The sequence below is a fragment of the Crocodylus porosus genome, unplaced genomic scaffold (genome assembly GCF_001723895.1).
Source record: "Crocodylus porosus isolate Cpor-Errol unplaced genomic scaffold, CroPor_comp1, whole genome shotgun sequence".
Classification (NCBI taxonomy): domain Eukaryota; kingdom Metazoa; phylum Chordata; order Crocodylia; family Crocodylidae; genus Crocodylus; species Crocodylus porosus.
In genome coordinates, this window is record NW_017728951.1 from 23304286 (window position 1) to 23329508 (window position 25223).

At 44.1% G+C, this 25223-nt stretch overlaps 1 protein-coding gene across 1 annotated transcript in view; it reads right to left on the minus strand.

The window, feature by feature from the left end:
* Positions 1–25223, minus strand: part of CFAP58 (cilia and flagella associated protein 58) — a 75152-nt gene that overhangs the window by 42378 nt on the left and 7551 nt on the right. Inside the window, exons 4-11 of the mRNA XM_019556288.1 lie at positions 23892–24048; positions 20267–20461; positions 17223–17360; positions 14644–14803; positions 13550–13632; positions 12374–12565; positions 5889–6050; positions 2844–2990 (exon numbers count right to left, since the gene is read on the minus strand). Of these exons, the coding sequence (XP_019411833.1) occupies positions 2844–2990; positions 5889–6050; positions 12374–12565; positions 13550–13632; positions 14644–14803; positions 17223–17360; positions 20267–20461; positions 23892–24048 (1234 nt within the window). The remainder of the gene's footprint in view (positions 1–2843; positions 2991–5888; positions 6051–12373; positions 12566–13549; positions 13633–14643; positions 14804–17222; positions 17361–20266; positions 20462–23891; positions 24049–25223) is intronic.

The following is a 25223-nucleotide window of genomic DNA, read 5'->3' on the forward strand; positions in this document are numbered from 1 at the left end:
TCCACTGGATCTGCACAACACAACACCTCAGGCAATCAGCGGCTGCAAAATTTGGACATAAAATTGTGAATATATTTCTCCTTGCTCTGTGACCACTGTATCATCCTAAGCTAAATAACAATAAATAATAATAAATGGAGTGATATGCCATTACAGAGCTATGTAGAGAGAACTTACATGCCATCCACCTGCTCTACATCTGTGACTTGATCAGCTCCTCACATCTCATTGGCTTGCACAGTAAAATTCAACACTTGGACCCAGAAAAAAGGCAATAAAATCCTGCCAGATTATGAAAGAGATTTCTAGCATTTCTAGGCAATTAGTTACAGCATAGCAGAGCTGTCTGAAGATCTGCTTATGCAGGTTCAAAAGCTTCTAAGCCAGCACACTAGAAAAAGAAAAACTTTGGCAAAGATCTGATCGCAGTAAATGGAGATGCTCAAGTTGCCTCTTGAGAAAGAGCGTCAGACTAGGTGAAAGCAATAATTTAAGACGACAGAACAACAATTCCATCATCATAGTGAAACACCTTGTTCTGCTCTTGTTTCCTTTAATAAAACTTTTACGTGTAACATTCATATCTCTGTTACTCAGCGCAGGATGCTCATCTGCATCCATCAGTGGAACAAAAACGTAAGCCACTGTATATTAAAATACAATCAACAGTCTGTAAAAGCTGTCTACAAATGTAAAACTGTTCGCGCGTTTGGCACTGCAGCATGCTATTTTTTTTAACACAGCAAACTTCTGCATTCCCCTTATGTCACAGAAGATATAAGTTGTAAACAAGATGTGGCATTACACATTGGCAGCAAACACCGACATAAACAAATCCCCACACTGGAGTGCATTGAGTACATATAAATCTGGGTTGCCAAGTACAGTAATGAATCTAACCACTGCTAGGCACACAGGGACCCTCCAAACTCCTGCAGGAGTCTGTTTGGGATTAGTGGTTTCAATAGTGACAGTTCTGGGACTTTTTGGACAGAAAAATACGAGTATAGGATACACGTCTAGCTATGTTGCCTGTAGTTTAAAGGGCAGGATCCCTCAATGGGTTTAGCACAGTGCCTTGGAAGACAAATGAGGTTCTTACCCAGAATATTAGAAAAGGGAGAACCCATTTTTGCAGGAATTAAAAACTGTCTTGAACTTTTGCCAAGATTTGGCACCGATTCAAACCAACACATGGTTAGGTGCTGAAGTGTTCAGGAGAGGGAATTTTGTGAGAACCGATCTCCATCTGAGGCTGGAGACAACATGCTGTAACACCACAGAAAGCTACTCTGCTGGGATTTCTGCCTGGGATCAGCCCCGGGGGTGCTAGGAAACTCAGCACCCGCTCTTTGTATGGACCCTCCAGAGAAGCTGTACATCGTTAAGGCTCTTCTAGGTGTCAGATACACAGCATGGGTGCATACGTGTAAAATATCTCTGGGTAAGCCATCTATGTTGGTTGTACCAAGCATAAACCCAGTACTTGAAGAAAAGCACTTGAGCGAGTCTAAGTTGCCCATGTTACACAATTAAATTTAAAGTGATTTCTCAGAAACAGCCTGCTTCCTTCATATTAGTGCAAGCAGGACAAATTGAAGTCATTGTGCTACAGGAATAATTGGGCTCTTTTGTGCCTGTGCCAGTCAGCCCTCTCAGTTCTTTACCCTTGCTTGCAGCAGAGACAATCAGGTGAAAGACCACAATGCCCTGAAGCCACTCACTAATATGATGTCAGTTCAGGGACACACTAGCTAGTAAATAATTGAGTGGGTAAAACAGTGCAGCAATCAGGGGGATTGTCAAATTGATGGAAGATGGCTCTGAGATGACAAGACAGGTTTGGGGACTAGTTAAGGCAGAAGGCAGCACATGGAAAATGAGGCAGTGTTTGACTTCTCCATCCCTGTCATAACAACTTGGAGACAGATCAGGTAGAGGAACTCGAATTCATCACCTCTTTACAAAGCTCTATTGACGTTCTGTCATATCCGCAATGTGCTGACAGTGGCTGGAAATGTAAGGAGTCATTGGAGCATAGCAATAAATTGACAAAAAAAGAAAGCCTTGTGAAAAGTGGCAGGGGATAGGGGGGTTTTTCTGGTGCTAAGTGAAGAGATAAAAATGACCTGCTATGGACACACCAACCCTTTACAATCTTGGAAGAGAGAAGCAAATTGGGTTAAGCTATCAATGCACATTTAGTACGTCATACGGTCAGAGGCAGGCGGGGGTTCAGTCAGTGCTGAGTAAAAGAACCAGAGCTCAGAGCTCCACTTCCCTGTGATTTAACACAGGTTTTCCTGCTTTATATCATACACAATAGGAAAGTAAGTGTCTTTCTGAGAAGACAACACATAAGAAACTGCCCTGTACTCAGCAGGCTTGTGTTTGCGGGTCACACAACACGACAGGGCTGTGAAAAGCACTAGCACTGTGTTAGCACTGAAAGCTATGGACAGAGAAGTTAAAGGCAATCAAAACAGGAATTCAATGGGTCAATATTAAAAAAGGTTGGTGCGGTCATTGCGGCAACAAAAGCTTGTGTTTGTGCAAGCAAACAAGAGCTTGTAGAAACAATGATGGGGTTTTGAGAGGAAAAGAGATTATGGAATTTGATGAATCTAGTTGTAGGCATGGAGGAATAAAAGGACCTACTCCTCTTCTATCCAATTCATAAAGACTTGTGTAAATAATGACGGTTAAGGCAGCTGAGAGCTTGGGCTTCAGGTACAGAGTAGTCCTTTAAGAATACAGCAGAGTGATCATCACCCAATCTTTGAAACTATGTCCTCTTCTTCAAAGCAAATGCTGGAGGGCCTCCTACCAGTCATAACTCTTACCTTCAAAGACTCCTTCTCCTTTTCTATCCGCTGGTGCTCCAGGTGCACTTTCACAAGAGCAGCTTCTTTGGTCGTGATCTCCTCCTTCAGCTGATCCACTTGATGGGTCATAATCTTGAGCTTTTTCTTCATTTCTGTGATCTCGTCCTAATGGGACCCAAAAAAAAACCCCATAACTCTTCACAAACAGGGTTAAAAGAAAATAAAGCAATGTTGCACACAGTAATTCAAGGAACACTGGGACAGGAAATACAGCCACCGTGCTTGAGAGGAGATGATCCTTAATGAGATCCCCATCTTCCTGAGATTTCTTTTAATGTTACAGAAGAAAAGCTACAGCATTAAAAATGACAATCTGCTGTTTATGTTAGCCTGGCTTTGCAGTAAGCAGACAATGAAAAGGAACATTGACAATAATAATGAGATTTAACAGTGAGAAGAATAAGCTATTTATTTAGAGCACTGGAAACACCGTAAGCCCAAACAGGTGATCTAAGTTATTATCCCAATTCTGATCCTGTCCCTCTGTTTTCACACCTTTCTTGTTTTGTGACCAATAGTGATGGTATGAATCATGGCAGAGAATGAAAGACCAGTAGATTCGCTGCGTGTGAATTCACTTGGTAGAGGCGTGCCTCCTGCAATAAGATTTTAGTTAACATACAAGTCCTCCAACTCTGAGCTCCGGCTGGTTTTCTGGCAAGGACAGAATTAATCACGTGAGACTGAAGGTGACGAGTCACGGTACCCTTCAGAAATAACACTGACAAGCACACGTTAGAGTCATAAATGGCTGGAAAGACCAGTGGATGCCATGCATGTTTGGCAGATACATGAAGCAGGGTGTGTTCTGGGGAAGTTGGGAACATGCTTTATATCCACAAAACTCCCTATTCGGAGCTCTGGTACTTATTAATCAAATAAGCCAGAGAAGACTGTAATAATGATGTCACTGAGACTGCCCGTGTGCACACACATAAAGTTTTTGTTATAAGAACATAACAGGAATAAATGAAATGCAAAGTCTGCTAGACAGCCCATAAATCTCTGCAATACTCTGGAAAGAGGCCAGGTATTTTAAAATCTGGATCTCAGGCCCACACCCAAATGCATCTCTGCTCTGTTAAATGGGAGAGGACAGAGAGGCCTCAACATTATTTGCAGAAGACAAGAATCTGAGCCTGCATATTTAAATAAACACATGAGTTCCCGAGGCTGGAAAGGACCCTGAAGCTGAAAGCATGCTTGCAAATATGTCCTGCTGAAACCCAGCCAAGAAATCCGTTTCTAGGAGATTTTACTGAGCTGGAGATTACGACGCCCTGGAGACCACAAGTAATGTGGGCAGGGCAGGCTAACGGGGGACCTTTTCTTATTAAGCAATCCAAAAATACCTGCAGCCAGCTTTGCTCTATCTAAACAAGTTTTTGCCAATTTATTTTACTCCCCAAGAGAATGAGAATTTTGCATAATTTTTAAGACAAGCCAATTTTTTTCTTTCATGGCTGGCTGGCTTGCTACTGAACTATGAATGAGTATTTTTTTTTATTGCTGCACACAGTCCAGTGGTGTCATTATAACCAAAAGGACACTCTCACAGTAGCTGTCATCTGACACAGAATATTTCATTCAACACAAGTTATACCTCAAATAATCTGCAAGGGGTAAGCAAATGGCCTCTGTAGTAGGCAGTATCCTGCAGAGACCCCTGCAAGGACTGTATATATACACAGAATATGGTGAGGCCTCTTCCCTACTGAGCAGAAGAATTGAATGCATTAGCCTATCTCAGGTCATAGCTGCCAGTTCTCTAGAAGTGGGTAAGGAACTTGGGTGACAAGTTTTTATCATATCTTTAAAAAGTTAAAAAAAGGAAAGTCATTTTGGGTTCTCACCATGCACCATCCTTATTCCTGTGGACACTTTACACACATAGACGTCCATCATCCAATTTAACTTGTGTTTCACCTGTTGCTGTGAGCTATGATAGCACAGCCCTTACCTGCCCATGGAGGGAAGCAGGGAAGAGCAGGCAGGGCCTCCACTCCCACTTCCCACTGTAACTCCACATGCAGAGGGAAGCTGGGGCAGTGAGTCTGAAACTTTGTGCAGGAAGAAAAAGTTTAGGAATGACAGGAGCCCTAGCTCCACCACTAATCAGAGGTAGCCGGAATAGCTCATAGGATGCACAGAGGGAGCATATAAGCTATTTGACAGTGTCACTTACTCCTCTCCAGACTAAATGGGGAGGCATGCAAGACTCAGAAGCCCCTAGGCACGGTGCATCCCTCCTGGGATAGTATACCTGCACTGCACCCCTTCCTTGAGTCAGATTGTCAATTTACACCCTAGTCTCTAGGTTTATCATGTATCTCCTTGTTCTCTCAAAGGACCCCAGGCTCTAGTCCTTGCTCACATCCCTGAAGCATACCCCGGGATCCCCCCAGCATTTCAGCCATTACTGAAGAATAATGCAGTATATTTTTAAATAAGTGGTTTGCATCTTTTCTCATACTGCTCAGGAGACATGCAGGGAAAAGCGTGGCTGGGAGGAATTTGAATTGTCACGCTTCCCAAAACTTCCAGCCTAGATGGAAATGTTAAAGTCTGCCAGAAAATTGCTACTTCACCTTGAAAGGGTTTCTTCTGTTACAGCTTTCTGATCCATGAGTCACAGCAGCGTGTGTACGTAGGAAGCAGGGAAAGGGATGTCATTCTCATTATGTCATGTCTGCTGCATGTGCCGACCAAACTTAGCAGAGGGCAGAGAAGTGTGGAGGCAGGGGAAAGACAAGGAGTGACATGAATGTGTCACCAGTATGCCAGGGTCTTTATGGAGCAGTGAAATATTGCTATACGAGGACAATAAATTCCATTTCCCAATCCAAATGTCAGGATAACGCAATGGCCACCTAACAAACTGCCATCATGCATGCACTTGTGCGTATAAATCACCCACGCAAATTCCTTTCTCTAACTCTCACTTCAGAAAAAGCTAAGTTTAAAAAAAAGTAAAAATCCTGGGGGGGAAATGTAGTCTTGTACCTGAGCTTCAATCAGATTTTTACTGTACAGGTTCCTGTCTGATCTCACTGCTTCATACAGGTTCTGCTGCTGTTTTAATTTGGTCTCGGCCTCTGCTATCTTCTTCTTGTAGTCAAAGATCTGCATTTCCCGCACTTTGATATCTTCCATGTGCTGGAGGACCTGGAGTGGAAAGTAGGAAATGAACAAGATTAAGCTGCCTTCCCAAGACTATTAGGGTGGGATAAAATTTTGTGATTTTTATCTTGGATGACAGCTGCAAATCCCTGTAATAAGAAAATTGTGGCTACAGTCACCATCAGCTCAGTCCAAATGGGAAATTTAACCTTTCTAGGGTGCGGATTTAGGGGAAAATGTGATTTTTACATGATGCCAGGGCTTTGGCTCAGATATCAAAGAAGAATGCATAAAAACACACAAGTGCTTTAAGACGGGAGAATAAAAAACAAACTATCGAGAGCCCTGACAATAAACAGGTTTAAAAGACTAAGACAAAGCAGAGGTCAGAGGAAAACTACTAAGTTATTTATGGTCATTCATCACCTATCTAGCAAACAGAAAGAAAGTGTGTGATATGTTCCAACAACTTACAACTAGATATAGAACAATACGTTTTTGGAATTAATACAATCCCAATTTTTTATGGGTGATTACAATAATAGGGAAACCAATAAACTGTATTTACACTTGCTGTAAATGGGCAGGCAGGAAACTGCCCATAGGAGCATCTGTGATTGGCCGGAAACAGGGAAGTCTGCTGGACTGAAAGGGATGGGAGTGGATGGGTTTTGTAGGAGCGGGACAGATTTTGCCCAAGGAAGATCACACCCACTTACAATGGAGGTAGAAAGTGACTTTTTGTAAGAATTTTTTTTTAAACTCATTTTTAATTATTATTTTTTTTAAAGGTTGGCAGCACATCACTGCAATGGGAATAGCAAATCCCACAGAATAGAAGCGACAGCAAACGTGATTTGCCTGATGATTTTGGCTGGGCTTTTTAATGATGCATTAAGTAAAACCAGCCCCTTCCACTTGCTAGCAAAAGCTTTACAAAAGATCAGCAAAAGCAAGCAGAGCTGTGTGGTTATCCAGCAAGGATGCACCAAATATTGTACGGAAGGAGAATGAAGAGGGGGAAGCGCGCACGCTAGGAACATCTGCTTCCAGCTTTGTCGTGCAAGCGGAGACAAGAACCCCATCCTCAATGACAGCACAAAGATCAAGGGGTATAAAAACAACAAGGAAAATGTAGCTTCATAGCGGGAATACATGGCAATTTCTAACTACAATTCACACCCACCAGTTGCGTCTCCCTTCCTTGAAGACAGTAGTTCAAGCTCAAGTGGAATTTATATTCATGTGAAGTCAAAGGAAAAAATAATCCAAGCATGTCTGAGCACATATTCAATAGCAGCAGAGTTTGTTGTCAGCATAGTCATCCCCTCTGTAAATGTTAGAGCAGGGTGAGCATGTCGGGAGGTCTTTACGGGGCTAGCTATGGGGCAAGAGCTTAATTAATTGATTATTCTATCAGATCCTTCCAACCAGCTCTGGAGACAGTGCATATCTAAATATAGAAAGTTTTATTACAGCAGTGGGGATGGACTGCCGGCACATTTGGAGCCGACTGCTGAGGAGCCCAGAAACCGCTTACAACGCGATATGAAAGCAGAGTCCCAGTTTATAATCTGCTCCTGCCTCTTTTTTTCTTTTAAAACAAGCTGCCAATAGTAATAAGAGTGAGGGGAAAAAAATCAATAAGGCATGTTTTAAATCTACAGCATAGTCTGGTGACCAGCAAGGCTGAAGCAAGATGCAAAAGTAGGTCATTGCATCTGTCACCTTCCTGCTCCGACCTGAGGCGATGCAAGTCCAATAAACTTTGGGATTAAGTTTCCCAAGTTGGTGTCAGTGGTTTTAATGCTGACAGTGCTGCTTCTGAAACGATGAACCTCAAACATCTCCCCGTCAGAAATACAGAAAAGGCATGTGTGATGTAGCCCAGAGACCAATTTCTAAGGGGCTAAGCCCCCACCTTCTAACTGGGTTGAAAGCATCTGGCACTTGTCAGGGCTGGGCACAAAGTGGCCACCTCTTAGCATAAAATATCAGACCGCTTTAGACAGCTTTCTTCTATGACCTTGCCTTCTTGTGTGTAAATTTAGCTATTATTTACTTCCTAATTAGCTCAGCTCAGTTAACCTGTCTAAGAGGGCTACACTGGATCCACACTCCACCTAACCACTGTGAGGTCTCAAGAAGACTTAAAGGTCTATAAAGGTCTTAAAGGTCTATAGCATCACAGCATCGGGCATCTTACAGACAAAGCATATTAAAAAGGAAATAGAGTTGTGAATTTCCCTGAATGTGATGTCAAACTCATGATGGGCTTTTGGAAAACCAACACTTCAGAGGATCTGTTTCCATGGCCTCTAGTTCAGCACGAGGAGGGAGCAATGACAAGCGAGACTGAAGGGCTTAATCAACGGTGTGCTTTTCCACATCTGAAGCTGCAAAAGGGAGCAGAGGTGCCAGTAATTCAGCTTCAGGTGATAAAAGCCTCTTTTTTCATGGAAGAAGCACTCCACTCACATTGGGAAGAAACTACTACAGGCTACGTGGGAAACGGGCCCAATTCTCACTCTCTCGCTCCTGTCAAGCAAAAGTAATGCCACTGAAATCAATGGATGGTCTAAAAAAGAAAAAGGAGCAAAGAATCAAGCCCAATGATCCCAACAGTGAGTCTATGGAAACTTTTCACTCTAAAACAACCCTTCGTCAGCCTGGATACTGCTCTAACGATGATATTAATCCAACTGCTTGCTAATAGGTTTCACAGATTCATAGATATTACGGTTGGAAGGGACCTCCCGAGATCATCAGGTCCAGCCCCCTGCCCAAGGGACAGGAAGTCAGCTGGGATCAGATCACCCCAGCAAGATAGATTTCATAGGAAATGGCTTTGAAACAGGAATACCGCACCTTGAATGAATGGCCCTGCCTTAGGGTCAGTGGCACAGCAAGGGGATCTGGCCTGGCAATGAGCAGGGGATCTGAAAGATATTGGGCATCAGCTGGGCAAGCTGCTAAGGTCCTAGAGAGCACAGGTGCTGTGCCATCATTCTGAGGGTGCACCACATTGGGAGCCTATTCCCAGGCTATTTCCAATGGCGATTTCTAATTCCCTAGGCTATTTCTAATGGCTGATGCAAGGGGATGACAGAGCTGTGGGAGGCCACAAGGAAATCCTATGGGGAAAGAAGCTTCCTCTCCAAGCAGTGTGATGGTTTTCCCTCAGCTGCCACAGCTCCACAGATTCCTTTGCAGACAAGCACAGGCAATGGGTCTATGCATCGTTGCATGCACCAGTCTCGCTTCCGATCTTTCTCGGCTCTGCCCTTAAAAACCAAGGAGTAGCTGGACACGGGGACTGCCTGCGTGCTGGTCTGAGCAACCTGTGCAACTTGTAAAACAGACCAGCATGGGTCCTGGAGTAGTAAGTGCCTTTGTAGCTACAGACTGAGTCAGGATTTGTCCCTCAGTAAATCAAATAAGTAAAAAAAAAAAAAAATCCCCAGGAAAATGGCAGGCACAGTGCAGGGCCCCCTACACAAACAGCCCTAGAGCCAGATCCTATTTTCTGAGGCTCCACCACAGTGAGAACAACACCCCTTTAATCAGGCTTTGCCAGGCATAACTGCCAGGCTCTGAGAGTGGGGAAATGTAGGGGTTTGGAAGGTGGTTGAGGGACATTTGGGAGAGGGTCGAAGAAATGCATGGACTTCCCCTCCCACCGTGCTATGCCAGGCAGGGAGGTGTTGGGGTAGGGACTTAAAAAATGTCAAGGCTTACAAGTAATTTGCATCAGTACCCAAAGATCTCCAGAGTCAATCCCATACACTCTTCCCCCCTCCCAACAAACTTACGGTATTTTCACCCTAAATATAAAAATTGAGCAGAAATGAATGGTCCTAAAGCCAGAGCCTGGCCATTGTTACTGCTATGACTTGCTGCTTAGCCATACTTTCCTCCTACCTCTCCTACTAGATGCAATGAGAGGGGAAGGGGATGATGTAAAATATGACTTTGGAACGAAGACAGATCTCACTTAAAAGGAACATTATTCCTGAGAAATGATACAAGGTCAGCCAGACAAGGGGGCATGTATCATTCAAAGATATGAAGCCACTGGACGCACAAAGCTATAAAAGGTAATTATAAAGTGAGAAGGCAGCAAATAACTTGCAAGTTGAAACAGCTTGAAGCTAGCTTCCCAGTAAATCAATGAGCTTCTTGGAGAGCTCTTCAATGTGATCTTCAGCAATTAATGGAACATGTTACAATCATGCTCCTAAGTACACCTTCAGAAATAGGGCTGCACTTAATACGAGGCAATGAATACAACACAAATGCTTCTGCAGTGTTTCTCTGCAGAGTGTCTGCAGAGATGCACTGAAACAACATAGGTATAATAGGCTGGGCTGCATTCAGATGTTCAGAGGTGATTTTACAAGTAAAGGGTCCAATCCTGTGTGGTGCTGAGCCCCTCAGAGGATGCCAAGCATCCTCAGCTCCCAGCAGATTTCTTGGGTGCTGTTAGCTTGCAGGAGTGGGTCCTCTGAAGATTAAACAAAGCCATGCAAGAGTAAGAGTGTGGACACACAACGCACTCCAGTATAAGTACATGGGTGGAAGGGGCACAGGGCATACAGCCCCACATCCACTTCAAGATAAAGTTACCTCTCAGGCAGTCAGGAGTAACAATATACCAGTGCAAGTTATACTAGTGTATGTGTTGTGTGTCCACAGCTGAAGCCTTTGCTCCCAAGGCAGCCTTTGCTCAATGCAAACAGGTTATTATCAGCACTCCTTCACTAAATGGTAAGGCCTAATCCAGGCAACAACCTAGGAGAGCCGATTGTTTCTCTCTTTCTATTCCACTGCTTCAAACGCCAGCGTACTTTGATGGGTTGCACCAATACCACGATCAACAGGTTTTCCCAGGATGAGACCTGTCCATTGCACTCTGGGCAGCGTGACCCTTAGGAGTTTCCCAAATGCAGGAAACTTGACTGCACAATTTTGTGGTAATGGAGGACTGTGTTTGTGCTTTCCCCCTTTTAGCTAGGAGCAAGCATGACTAGGAGGCATCCAAACTTCAACGTCCTTGGGCTGGGGGCCTGCACATAAGATGCCTGCCATGGATTTCGGGAGTATCTAAAGTTCCAAGCTGATGGGCCTGGGAGAGAGGAGACTTGCCCAGTGGTAGAGCCATGCAGACTTGAACAACTGAGCTCGGCTCGGTTGATTTGGAAGTCAGGACTAATTCAGCCTTAAACCAAACCCCTCACCCTCCATTTTACATGGGTAAGCAAATGGATGTATGTTATACTAGCATAAAACTACCATCTGTTTGCACCCTGACATATAATTAAATATAAAAAGGTCAACCCCATGGTTTCAGTGTAACAAATATAGGAGAACAAGGTTTGAAACCCAGATTTAAGTCTCAAGCTCTGAGCCAGAGCTGGTGAGAGATACGCAGTAGATGCACAACCAGATCCCAACAGGACACCTGACCTCGAGTCTCACCAAGGGCACATTCACTAGACCTCCCACTTGGAACTGGTGCACCTTGGGCCTGTCTCAGCCACATCAGCAGATGAGAGAACAGGACCAGAGGGAACAGGGTTGAGCGTGCCCTACACACCCAGATCTATTGACGCACTCTGGCCTTGGGAGCCTGATACTGGGGCGACTCCAGATTCATCCCTGGTGCCCACCCTCAGGCCTCCTGAAGACAAAGAGTAGGCACTGGAGATGAGCATGAAGTGGACTCGTTAGTGAACATCCAACCCTGCAGTGGACTTGATGGGGAGGGCATGCTCAGTCCTATGCTCCCCAGGACATGCTGGCAAAGCACAGCTGAATAAAATGAGGAAAAGTTAACAGAAGACAAACATGGCTGGAAGCATTCTCAAATGCATGGGGGAACAGGGAGAAAGTAGATGGCGCTAGCCTAAAATACAGCACTAACATATAAAGTGGTGCTGAGTGCAATGACCAGCCTTCACTGCGACCCACCAGATATTCTCTGAAGACCACTGATAGGACGCACCTATTAGCTGCAACTAAAAAGTCAGGAAGGGAATACACGTCTTTCCAATTTTGAAAGTAAAAGACAGAGAGCATATATCGACAACATGTCACAGCAGCAAGGCATTGGCTGTCATGGGACCCCTGCTTTACCTGTGGCAGGTTAGGGCATTAGGTCTATATTGTTTCAGGGTTAATGGCAGTCTTGTGTAGAGTGTAGGTCATGGATTTTATAGGATGATTTGGATAGGGATGATCCTACCTAAGGCAGAAGGTTGGACAAGATGACAACTGGAGGTCCCTTCCAGCCCGACTTCTCTATGACTCTATAATTCTCTATATGACAGAGAAAAAGGAACCGTGCATGCAGACGAACGCTTCCACACCTTCTGGGTGAGCTCACTAGCTTCATTGATATAGCGGTCTCTCTCCTTCTCCAGCTGGTAGATAATCTTCCTCTGCTTCTGAGCCTCATCCTTGTAGTTCTGGATTTCTTCTTCCAAGTTTCTCTTGGACTGTTCATGGAGCTTCACCAGGTTCAGCTGCTTTTGTGTGGCACTGGCAGCTTTAAGCAAGTTCTACAAAGAGAATCCCAAGGCAGAGATCTTAGCAACTCAGAAAGTTGTACTGTACCTACCAGGGCAAACATTAGCCTCTGCAGCAGTGGGTTACAGACTCCCTCGAGTCACTTTGTTGAATTAGGCCAGCCAATCCCAAAAACAGGAGAATTTCTCCAGGACTCAGGCAGAGTCACTAAAGGATGCAGAAGCACTTTTTCTACATTTGCTATGGAAGCTGGAATATTAATTCTGCATTATAGAAGGACTGCTGCTTATGAAGTGACTCAGTGAAGGCAGTGGAACAACTCCTGGCTTAAAATCATACCAGAAAAAGCCAGGGAAGTTGCCATGGACCCCAACACCCTCCAATTTCATTCTCTGGTTGCCAAATTTAACTTGTAAATTGAACAAGAATTTCAAGAATCACCTCTTAGAGTCACGTTTACCAATCTCTGGTTAATTTACCATTAACACAAGCTATTTTCATATAATATGAGAATTGCGGACACATGAAAAATGGTCAGTGCAACAAACGGATCACAAAGGAGGCAGGAAAGGTTGGAGTTAAAAAAACATAAGCCTGACATGCAAATATAGGACAAGTGAACACACTGGTGTGGTTTTATTTTTACTAGCACAGCTTTAATTTGCCTAGATTAACATTAAACTTTATATGGTGTCAATATAAAAAGCAGAGATGTAATCACCTCCTTAGAATACCAAATAACAGGTTTGCAATAAAGGCAAAAGCACTTAACTCTTTTGAACTCCCTGCTGTTTTATATGCTAATACTTAGAAGTCCCTTTTGTGTTTGCAGGTAATAATGCTGTTTCAATTCACAGAAAAAAAAAACAGAGTGTAAGCAGCTGCTTAGAAAAAGCTTGATGGCCATTATTCATCATCTTCTCCTTGTATTGCCAGTTCTCTGCATGGTTTAAGCTACAGACATCTCATTCTCAAGGCAAGTTATTTGTTTACCAAAGTTACGGGTGCAAGCTTACCTTGTTTAATATGTCCCTTTCTCTTACAAGCTCATCTATAGCTTTCTTATCAGTCTCTGCCTGCTTTTTAGCAACCTCCAACTCTAAAGGGAAGATAAAAACATTAAAAACCCTGAGGTTGACTTCTACAGCTAGAAAAATAAAGAGATAGGGCAGTGGAAGTTGCAAAAAAAAAAAAAAGAGAGAGAGAAGGATTTTTTCCTGGACCATCACAGCTATTACACCACCTCAACAATGTATAAAAAGAGTTATTTAATATTATCCAAATAGGAACATGCATGAGATTTTGGCACTTATGACTGAGATTTAGAGCAACATTTCCAAGAATGACTGGTCACATTGGGAACCTCCATTTTCAGGCACCCAATCTGAGGCAACATAAAGGAACTGGATTTTCAGACAGTGCTGAGCAGTCCAGTCTGTCTAAGAAGCCTCCAACTGAGCACCCAAAAGTGAGGGCATGTAAACGCACTCATCACCTGTGAAAATGTTGGCCTAAGACTTCAAAGCTGTACCAGTCAATCGGGGCTAAATCCAGTCCTGCTGTTAAAGAGTGCAGCTCTACTTCTTTCCACGGAGTTACTTCCACCTGAAAACAGATCCAGATTAGCCTTTCATCTACATGTAAAGAAGACAGGATCATTTAAAAAGTAAAAAGAGATGAGCTTAAACCAAAACAGAAAAATAAATAAGTGCCCAGGTGATATTGTGAAGGCTTGGGCTCAGGAGAGCGGAAATGGAACAAACTTTCGAAGTTGCCAAGGGCTATATTGATATTTGTTACCATACTCATGCTTTCCAATGCTCAGCAACACTTCTTTTGTTTTGCCCTCCTTCCCAGTAAAAGGCCTGGCTGTAGTCTATGAGAGGGAGCATCAGCTTTCATAGTCACGGAGATGCATACATTAAAGACACCTGGCCTCATTTTGTGACACAAAAGAATTCATGTATTGTGCATAAAGTCAGTTCAGTAAGCAACTCACCAGCCCCCATTCCCACGGTCCCGCCCTGGGCACCAAAAGGCCATGACCGTGACAGTCATGCACTGAATTAACCTTCACCAAAGTGGATCCAAGACATGTGTAGGTCCCTACCTCTCTCTAAGCCGGAGATTTGATTTTTCAGGGTATCCCTCTCGTGTTCTGCTTCAACCTTTTGCTCCTCAGCAACGCGCAGTTTCCTCTGGATGACTTCCCTTGCCTTGGACAGTTTGGAGATTTCGTGACGCATCTGAGCCACCTCATCCTCTCTGACCTGAGTGGTAGCAAGAGGCAAGGAAGGGGGAACAAAGAGCAATTCGTTTAGAAGCCAAAAAGAGGAAACACTGTCTTCCTCAGCAGATGGGTAATCTACAGCATTCAGCGGGGCAAGAGGTAACAGTGAGAAATACCGTGGGCGGATTTAGAAAAAAGATTGGATAATTGCAGTGTTATTAAAAACAATTTAAACAAAGCCAGCTAGGGCCATGAGAAGGGTAATCACATCTCATGGTTCAGGGCATAAAACGATCAATAAAGAATCCCCAAGTGCAACCCATGCGCGGCGCTACACAATGGGCTCAGCAGACCCGATGCAAGCAGCTTCGCCTTCCTTTGCGACACAAGGCACTGGTAACTGCTGTAAGCAGCGTACTGTTGGCCTGATCTAGACTCTGGGCTGAAATGCTACAGGTACTAATCATTAGTTCAAGGTAATCTGCATCATCACAGGTCCTCGCAGGAGGTGAGAGGCTCCATACCAGCTATGAACTGCCTGCCCAGAGGAGTTTTCCATCTATTGACTCCTCTGTGAAATCCTATGAAATATGAACTTTCATTTCGAGCCAGGAGAACTTTCACGATCTGTTCTCCGATGCCTGATGAAGGGCGTTTGTGCCCGAAAGCTTGCAATGAAAGAAATATTTCTGCAAAAATTTGGTTGGTCTAATAAAAGATAGCATCTCTACTGAGTCCTGACTGCCTTTTCCTCTAGACCAATATGGCTACAACCCGGATACCAGAATCATTAGTCACCAAACTTACCTAATTCAACAGAAATAGTCCCTACAACTACTGAGAAATGAATACAAACGCTTCCAGCATCACCATTGTATTTTTAAGCCATCCATGTCAGCAACCGCTGTTTTGTATAGAATCAGACATTATTAGGAAGCCCAGTATCGGGATGTGCGAGTACCTCTGTGAGGAACTGACTGCCCTCAACTACTACTGACCAACACTGAGCTGCAACAGGTTTACAAGATGTACTTCACTGGGAGTTGCGGGTACCCAACACAGAAGCTGTTTGGCATACTATGGGACTAGGATGCAATTAAAATGCTTCCAGCAGTGTGGTCCTGCTCCCTGACTAGGGCTCTGATGTACTTTCTCAATATGCAGAAGCAACAACCAGACAGCATCTTCCAGCATTTCCACGCTGTGCATGATCTGACATAGTGATGAGCTCCACTGACTTTCACTGAAATCAGGATCTGGCTGTTAAACTAAAATCCTCCTCCTCGCTCCCTCCTCACTCCTTAGAGTCCTGTACTTGCCTCCCATTTGAATGTGTTGCTTGTAAAGTTTTACACGAAGATGATACTGCTGGAAATAATGATCATGCTGGCTAACCTGGAGGACAGAGTCATTTGGGGTTTTTTAATGGGTAATAAAAATGTCCTTCCAGTGTACCTGGCTATACAACCGAAAAGCAAAACTCCTACACTGCAATCTCATGGTGGATCCAAAATACGGTAGGATCTTTCCGTTTCATTAGCACTGATCTTCTAACATGTCTGCTCGTGGTTTGTTTTCATTGTTTTTAACCAGCAGGGTCGGCTGAATAAAAGCTCTCTATCAGCAACTGACTTCTTTTATTCAAGGGAATTGGTTGTACTTTAGTAAAGCTTGATAAGCTATTGGTTTTCTGTCCTGTTCTCTAACGTAACCAATGTTGTAACCGCAGCAATGTCACAGGATACAAAACACATGGCCCAGCAGACATACAGTAATAGTATCTAATACTTATACAATGCTCTTTATTCCCAAAGGCTCTCAAAGGGCTTTAAAAACTTTGAGGATCCCTTTCCTCACCGGTGAAATACAGCCATATCTAGAATGGGGAAAACAGCTATTTAACAGCACAAGAAACCTGTGTGTATCAGCAAGTAAACACTAGTTTATTTATTTGTGCTGAGCTTCTCCAATTGATGTTGAAGGGTACATTTAAATATGCAGGAGGTGATTTAGTGTATTGGAAATTGGCTGGAGCACGGTTATTATTGCTAGTTATTGTTGGCTTCTGATAGCACTTGGAGTGTGCTAATCACTACAAAAACCGTAAAGGGAGGCACAGCTTTTACAAGCTTTTTACACCCACAGGTTTGACAGTCTAAGAAAGACTTTATCCGTATGAAAATTACTATGGCATCCTTAATGACCAGACGAAGTCAGGCACTTACTTGAATGTCCCTTCTGACAGGCAGCTCCTCCAGCTGCACGGCACAAGCTAGCGCTATGCTTGGATGCTGCATAGTGCTGACGGAGAAGAAAGGCTGAACAACTGGATGGCCAACTCTATTCTTGAAACACTTAGACTCCCCTTCCCAGTGCTGGTCAGGGTTACCCCTGCTTCACCTGGGACCGCTGACAAGATGCCAGTCCCCACAGTGATCCAAACAGTGCCCAGTACTTACTTTCAGCTCCACTGTTTTCTGCTGGTTTTCCTGCATCACCTGTTCAAAGGCCAGGCTGTGCTGCTCATTCTCTTGCTGGAGTTTGGCGTTTCTGAGCTGAAACTGCTCCAGCTCTTTGGCAGCTCTCTCGTTCAGGATCTGTTAGATTACAGAGCAAGCCATTTAATTCTTTTTAATCTGACGACGCCATGCACATATGCACATAGGCAGCACCTTGAGTCGTCCCCAGGGTGGGATGGGAAAGACCTGCTTTGATAGATACCCCACTTTATCCCTGATAAAATGACTAATGTGCTCAGAAATAGGACGAATGCTCAATGGCTAAGGGAAATGACAACTTCTAATGAACACTGCAGCCAGCCTCTTTTTTTTTTTTTTTTGGTGTTGGGGGGAGCTCTGTAAGTCTCCCTCACAGGTGGTGGATAAATATTTTAATGCCTGTTTGCCATTTGGCAGGCATCACATCCACAACAACGCCGCGCTGTAATCATTACAAATGAGTAGGAGATTCAAGCAGCTTTAATCAGCTGAGGACCAGGGGAGCTCTATATCTTCACAAGCAAATCCCACATTAATATGGCTATAACATTTCCTTGAGTGCAAAATTTGCTGACATCAGGGCACGACCGTTTCCCGTTCTAATCTGTCTTCAGTCAAAAGCCCGGAACAGCAGTTTCAAGGTTTATATGGAGAACATATATTTTGATATTGGAACTGCCAGTCTTTTCTTCTGCTTGATGGGACTTCCCTTGGCAGACATTACTTCATAAGTGAGGGGAAAAAACTGTCATCGTATTTTTGGATTCAAGCATCCATGTGTGACAGACTGATAAAGTCAATATATAAAGTCATGCTGTTTAAAACTAAAGGGGAGGGGTGAATTGCCCTACTCAAATGCATGGTGGGAACACAGAATAAAGATGAGAGCAGTGTCTCTGACTCAGTAAAGAGTCAAGATTGTTTGCTCAGCCTGCAGGGCACAGACGGCTCCTGTGGTTCTCTGACTCTTGCTCTCAGACTAACGAACAACCTGTGCTATGAAGTGCCGCCCCATGTGGTCTCCTTACATCCCAAACTGAAAAATCCTAGAAGGGGCTTAAAGCAAGGAGGTGCCAATACAGGAGAACTGAGATAATGAATAGGTCCTTAACCTATACAAAGATGAGGATTTGTAAATCAAACTGGTGTATACACAGCCACAGCAAAAAGCTGCACAGGACTGAAAAATGGGTGCCCTTAGAAGTAGAAACTGTGTTTAAGGTGTGTACAAAAGTTGCTTTGTTCACCATTTAAAGCACTTTCTTGCTGTGACTTAACAGAAGCGCATGGCTTCACAGCACTTTAAAAATGGGTACGGCACTTCAAATGAACCCTTGTTAAATGATGAGGTATTAAAATTGAAGCGCTGTATTTTACAGCACTTTGGCACTTTTAATCACTTCTGTATGCTGGTCACGTTTCTGACCAGTGAAAAAGCCCCAGGAAGCTGCGGAGCGCTTTCCAGAGTTGAAAATTGGAGGGAGGTTCAAAGCCCCCTCTCCCCACGCCTCTCCCCCGCAAACACTGAACTTCTGTCATGTTTCAGAGCACTGAAACTTCATAGTGCTGTAAGAAGTGCTCTAAATTACAGAGCTGTAAAACATTCACTGAACACTTCTGTACACACCTTTAAACAGCCGTGCCCTTGAATCAGTGACCTGATGTGAATATGAGTGATCTGGGTTTTACTATATTATGGAAGGGCAGGAGACAGCATGCTGGAGTTGGGGATATCCTAGCTAACAAAACTGAATGACATTTGGTGTGTCCTGGAGCTGCATTGTGGGCTGCACCAAACCCAGTCTTGTGCAGAGAAAGAGTCAAATCTTCCTCCATTTCTTTATGTGAGGTATATATACCGCATACTGAATTAACAAAGTAACTGTCACAGGCTTCTACCCACATTGATTTAGGGACCTAAGGGAAGAAAGCAACCATGAATTTGCAAGATACACGCAACTCCTGAGAAAGTTTCCTCAAGGTAACATTGCTTTACGATTATTGACTCTCTTTTGTTATGTGCTTAAATTGCTTCTCTGGAGGCATCTCAGTTGGGGGAAATGGACTGAAAACCTAAAGATACAAACTAGTTGCAAAACACTGTTTTAGGAGTTTCCCAGAAAAATGACTTGAAAACAACATAAAGAATCATGAAGGCCATTCTCTGCACTTCTACTGCAACGTTTATCCAAGGATGTTTACAACCATTATTACCTAAACTTCAGAGCAAACTTGAGAGAGATGTAAAGTTCAGTATTCCCGTTAGACAGATGGGGAAAGAGAGGAACAGGCGCTAAGAGACTTTCCCCGAACCATCTAGCAAGGCAGTGGCAGAGTAGGGAATACTAAATTGCTGGTCTCCTGTTCTGGCTACTAGGTCACACATGCTCTTTGCTGTTTCCTCGTTACTTATTGCCTTTTCAAGAAGAGTTCTACTATCATCATCACATAACAGACAGGAAAGCAAAGGCCTTAAAGTCTGAAAAAGATGCATGTTCATTAGATAAAAAAATAAAACTGTGCTGTCATGTGCTGCTCTTTAAATTAGTATTTAGACACCCAGGCTGGTATTTTCAAAGATACCCAATTCTAATCCCATCAAATTGCACAGGGATTTGGAAACCTACCTCCTTCAGGCTCAGCTGAGTATACCAATCTAATGCACCCAAGCGTCTGAAGCAGAACATAGTTCATAGACACAGCATCCTGGTCTGATGACCAAAAGGCTTCCTGGAGCACCGGTGACAATCCCATGCCAATACCTTTCCGCAACACATTGCAAACCCAACGGAGACTTCTAGTTAATAAATGTCCGATGATATAATAATCCATCCAGTGATGGAAAGATCACCTCCGCATTCTCAAGTCCTATTATGAAAATGCTAGAAGAACAACTTAATTTCCTCTGTATTGAGACCTAACCTTACACACAGAATGGGGGGGGGGGTGCACGTGCGCGAGCGTGCACACACACGTGTTAGAGGAAACAGAACAACCAACCGTACCTTCTGCTCCTTGAGCTGCTGTTCCAATTTTAGGAGCTCCTCTCTGGTCTTCTGCACATGCTGCTGAAGCGTCTTGATTTCAGTGTTCTTGCTGTCTGTGTCGGATATGAGGTGTTTCAGCTCTTTCTCCAGTTTCTCTTTCTTCCGAGACTCCCGCGATGCCTCGTTCTGACGCATCTGGATTTCTTGCTGGAGCTGCAGTCATATAATGACGGGTGGGGAGAGCACTGTTAGGGCTTTGTCTGCCAGTTAAGTAGGCAAACAGCATACAGTTTCCTGTTACTGTGCTGAGCTTTTAGTGGCAGTGTGTGGCTTTTATGGAAAAGTGATGGAATATGTCAGATCTGCTCCCCTACTGACTGGACAGAAATCAGCATTTTTGGAACTGAGGGCATCTACAGGGCTATAATTATGGCGCATTAAGTTTAGTATCTGTGGGCCATTTTACACGTGCTCCCAATGTAGTGTTGGCCACTTTTAATTAGTGAGCCATGCTAATTAAAAGCACCTAGCATCACATCAGGAGCACATGTACTCAGCAGCACAGTGGGCCTCCAAGCTGAGAAAATGGCAATGGCGCACTTTGAACTAAAGCGCATCGAATATGTTGCAGTTCAAAGCACACCACTGATATTTTCTCAGCGTGGAGGTGCACAGCGCCACGGATACATGTGATGCATGAGGCTGCCCAAGCAAGTCAATTTACGATTAATTAAGCCTGCTCTGACATGCTGAATTTCCGTGCATAGGAGCAAGCTCCTCACATGTGTGTAAGTGCCCTGAAATAACAGGTGCTAACTTAACGTACCGTAATCGGCACTACTGCGCATTAGCGCAAACGAACAGTCTTTGTGTGCCATTCACGCATAGCAGACTAAATCTACTGTGCATGAGTGCATTAGCATGGGTTTTTCCCACTGTGCTAATGCACAGTTGAATTAGGCTACCACACTTGAAGCGTTGCGTGCAGACGCAGCCACCGAGTTCTTTTATTTGATTGCAAGGTTTTCTGCGGTATCAACCATCATGTGCCAAAAGCCACAGACGGGGCGAGCTGATGGACTCAACAGAGGAAGTAAGTTCCAAAGATGTGGTGCCCTAACTAAATGAGTCCTGCAGCTCAAACACAATGATTTCAACCCTGGGGCCAGATGAGAACGCAGTCTCGTGGAGATGCAGGGGGGCTTGTAATTTTGCTGCTATTCTGTTTATGGTCACAATGTAAAAATGAACTCAGGCTCAGAGCTGTGCTACGAGGGTATTCACCTACTGTAAATCACTCATGAAGGTATTCTTAACTCGTTTGCTACACACAGAGTAAAGCAAGAGATGGAAACCAGACCATCAAGCTAACATTCATTTTAACAACTGCTCTGACACACTACTTCTTTATATAACATTTTAAAGGGAAAACCCATTGTGTAAATGCTCTAGTTGTATCTGATCTTCATGGGTGGGTGTGTCAGGACCATGAAGAGACAGGGGAGGGTTATGATGGGGTGTTTTACAGGGGGTCATTCTCACCAGCATAGAGCAGACAAGCCCTGTGGCTGCTCTAAACTGTATGCACAGTTAGCTCAGTGGAAACAGCAACAGAAAAGCTACCGAGAGCCACCACTGCCGCTCCCCTTAGATATGACAATAAAGAGCTGAGGATGGAGCCCTTCCTGACTAGCTGTGCTTTTGAGAGGACAAAAGCACAGTACGTGGCCCACAATTTCATATCAAAGTTAATGGTTAAATTGATCAGTGAAGACAGCCAGTGAACCAAAGATCTGGTGCTATTTTAAGCACACCATATTTTTAAAGGTTTTTGCTGCAGCTTCACTTTTTCTCCCTTCTATCTCTATGGTCCATTTCTATCTGTATGGCCCCCCATGTCACCACCTTCCCACCAACCTCTAACAGACCACGGTGCTCTCCCAGCACAAGGATCTGCAATAGTAGACAGCAGCGCCCCTTCCCATGGGCTGCAGCCATTGCATGAAGATCCCACATCTGACCTATTCTTCTCTCCTGTGCATAGGTTATGCTTGCAAACATCACTATGGTTCCCGGCAGCTCTGCTGAATGCTCCAAGTTCAGATCTGATGCAAGCTCAGACACTGCTCCTCCATGGCAATGCATGGTCTAGGAGCATACAAACACTGCTTTTAGTTTCTAACAGCTACTGTGTAGATGAAAGATGGCCAGAACAGACAAGCCCTTCAATGAGATCTTGAAAAGGTGGTGGGTGTGAAGAATGTAAAGATGTGTTGCAGGGTGGGATGTAACTACGGTGAGAGCTGGGAGACATGGGGAGTCGACTGCATGAAGAGTAAAACCTTCTGTAAGATTCAGAGCTCAAGAAGATCTTTCTCAGGAAATGCTGGAACATTAAAAGTTACATGGGAAGATTTAAATGACAGTAAAGTCTGATGGGTGTTTCACTGATCTCCCTTTGCTGTGGCAGGGATGCCCTTCCACAGCTCCCTCAGACCAGCAGAGATACTGACCTTTCCTCTGCTTTGCAGCCCCAACTCTCTGCTCAAGATGGGTAACCTGAGTGCCTTACATCTTGTGCCAAGCAGTAGCCCAGGCCTGCTTTCCAGTTTGTGACTAATAAGGTCTACTGCAAGTAGGATGATGCCATCTGTCTTTAGCCTCTCCCTCCTGCTCTCCCTCTCCACCCCTGCACTCGTATCATTTTCTTTCCCCTCCCATTCTCCAACTATATCTCCCCATTCTGTATATCAGTTTCCCACCCCGCTTTCCTCCTGCCTTCTTGCTCTCTCACTTCCAAATAATCCTCTCACTGATCTCCAACCCAATACATGTTCAACTACCATATGAAGGAAGAGAGAGCTAAACCCAAGCTGGTGACCCCTCAGGGACAGAAGATCTATCCATTAAATCATTTGTGGGGATGAACAGCAACTCTCACGAGGGACTATAAGAGCTTAGTTTGTTCAGCCTTACAAAACATAAACTTCAAGGGGATAGGATTGCTCTCCATAAATACTTAAGTGGGGGTAAGCACCAAGGAGGGAAAAGAGCAACTTAAGATAAAAGCAAGAATGTCCCAAAGCGAATAGGTATCAGTTGGCCATGAATAAATTTAGAATAGGAAAGAACTGATCAGGAGCAGAGCGAAGCTCTAGAATAGGCTCCAAATTGGAGCGGCAAGGGAAAATTCCTAAGTAGTGTGAAGAGGTACTCCGATCCTTTTATGAAAAGGACCGTGTGATGTGGTTGGCTATGAAGGCAAGGGGCTGGAGTTGGTAACACAAAGGGGCATTTCCAGGCCTACATTTGACGTTCCTGTCTTGCAGACCTGGAGGTTCCCAGTGCAAGGAGGGCCATGCCAAAACCGAGAGGGAATTTTAACTTGGATATGGGAGGCTCTAGCCAAATTCAGGGAATATGGGAGCTGAGGAAGAAGTCAGTAGATAACAGGCAGCTTGGCAAAGAATACAGGAGGGAAAGAAAGCAAAACATGACAACCACTGATGACAGACCCCTTGCTGAGCAGCCCTGAAAGGGTGGGGAATGGAAAATGACAGGGAAGAGCACAGCTCTCAACTGCAGAGGTGGGGGAACAGTTCTGGACAAAGCCTGCGTTTGCAACCCAGTGAGCTGCACAGACCTGAGTGATGGTTTGCTCTGCCTCAGTTTTTGCACTCTCTGTTTCCTGCTGTTGCTCTGTAGCGTGTGTTAGACTTTCACGTAACTTCACAACCTCTGACAAGAGATGGTCTCGCTCCTTTGTTACCTCTTCCTTAAATTTTAGCAAATCCTGGATACTGAAAGAAAAAGAAATAATAGTGGAGCAGTATCAAAGACCCCCTGCATCCCCTCTGAGTCCAGAACAAGCTCTTTTGCAATTAATTAGAGTTTAAATGTTGCCTATTCCATTTTAAACTCCTCTTGAATTAGTCCACTGCAGCTAGCAATCATGTTATATGATCTATCTACAGCACTCATTAAAAGGTCACCACCATGGCAAAATCTAAACTCTTGGTACTGGAAACTCATCCAGCCACCCTATTTCTATACTCATTTCCAGGTTCACCACACTGCTATATCCAGGCTCCTTGAAATCTGTCTGCCTACACAGATGATGCCTTGAAGATATAACGTGTAAATAAAACATACTCTCTTGTCCAAAAACACATAGGACGTTAGACACATTAACCTGAAGTCAAGCAGAAAGCAGGGCATGGGGACACCTTAGACACTAACTAGTTCAGAGGCGCATGAACTGACAAAAGCAAGTGGTTGGCTACAAAAGCTCTCATGTCTCTGAACAGTTAGTCTCTAATTAGGATCCCTCCCTGCCCCACCTTCAAAGGCACAGGCAACCTGAGGCCCTGATCCTGAACACACTAAATTTATTGGAAATATTCCAATTAAATAGTCCAATTGCAGTTTTGCAGCTACACAGAATGATCTGTTGTCGTTATACTGTATTACAGGAGGCTCCAAATGAGGTCAGAACCTCCTAGTGACAGGCACCACATAAATGCACGATTTTTGTCTGGACGACTTTACAATATAAATATACAAGATAAAAAAGGAGAGGGAGGAGCACAGTGAATGACAGAAGTTACTTGTCCTCGGCTGCACAGCAAACCTGTAGCAAATCTGAAGACAAGGAGTTCAGGTTTCCTGGCTCCCAGGTCCCTGAACCTTGGTGCTATTCACCCACGCATGTGTTTTCAGACACGGCCACTCAAATTAGACATGTTTCCCAACAAGATAGCCCTGCAGACCCTGGGAAAACAAATCATCTCTATGTTGTTCGATCTCTCTGGGCCTGACCCAATACTAAGTGAACTCGCTAAATTTGAACACTTTGCCGAACACTTTGCCGCACACTTTACACAGCCAGTTACCCCAGCAAAAGGTGCATTTGTTACTCTGATATCCACTCACTTTACACCAGAATAAGTGATCACACAAGGCACAAAGTGCAGGG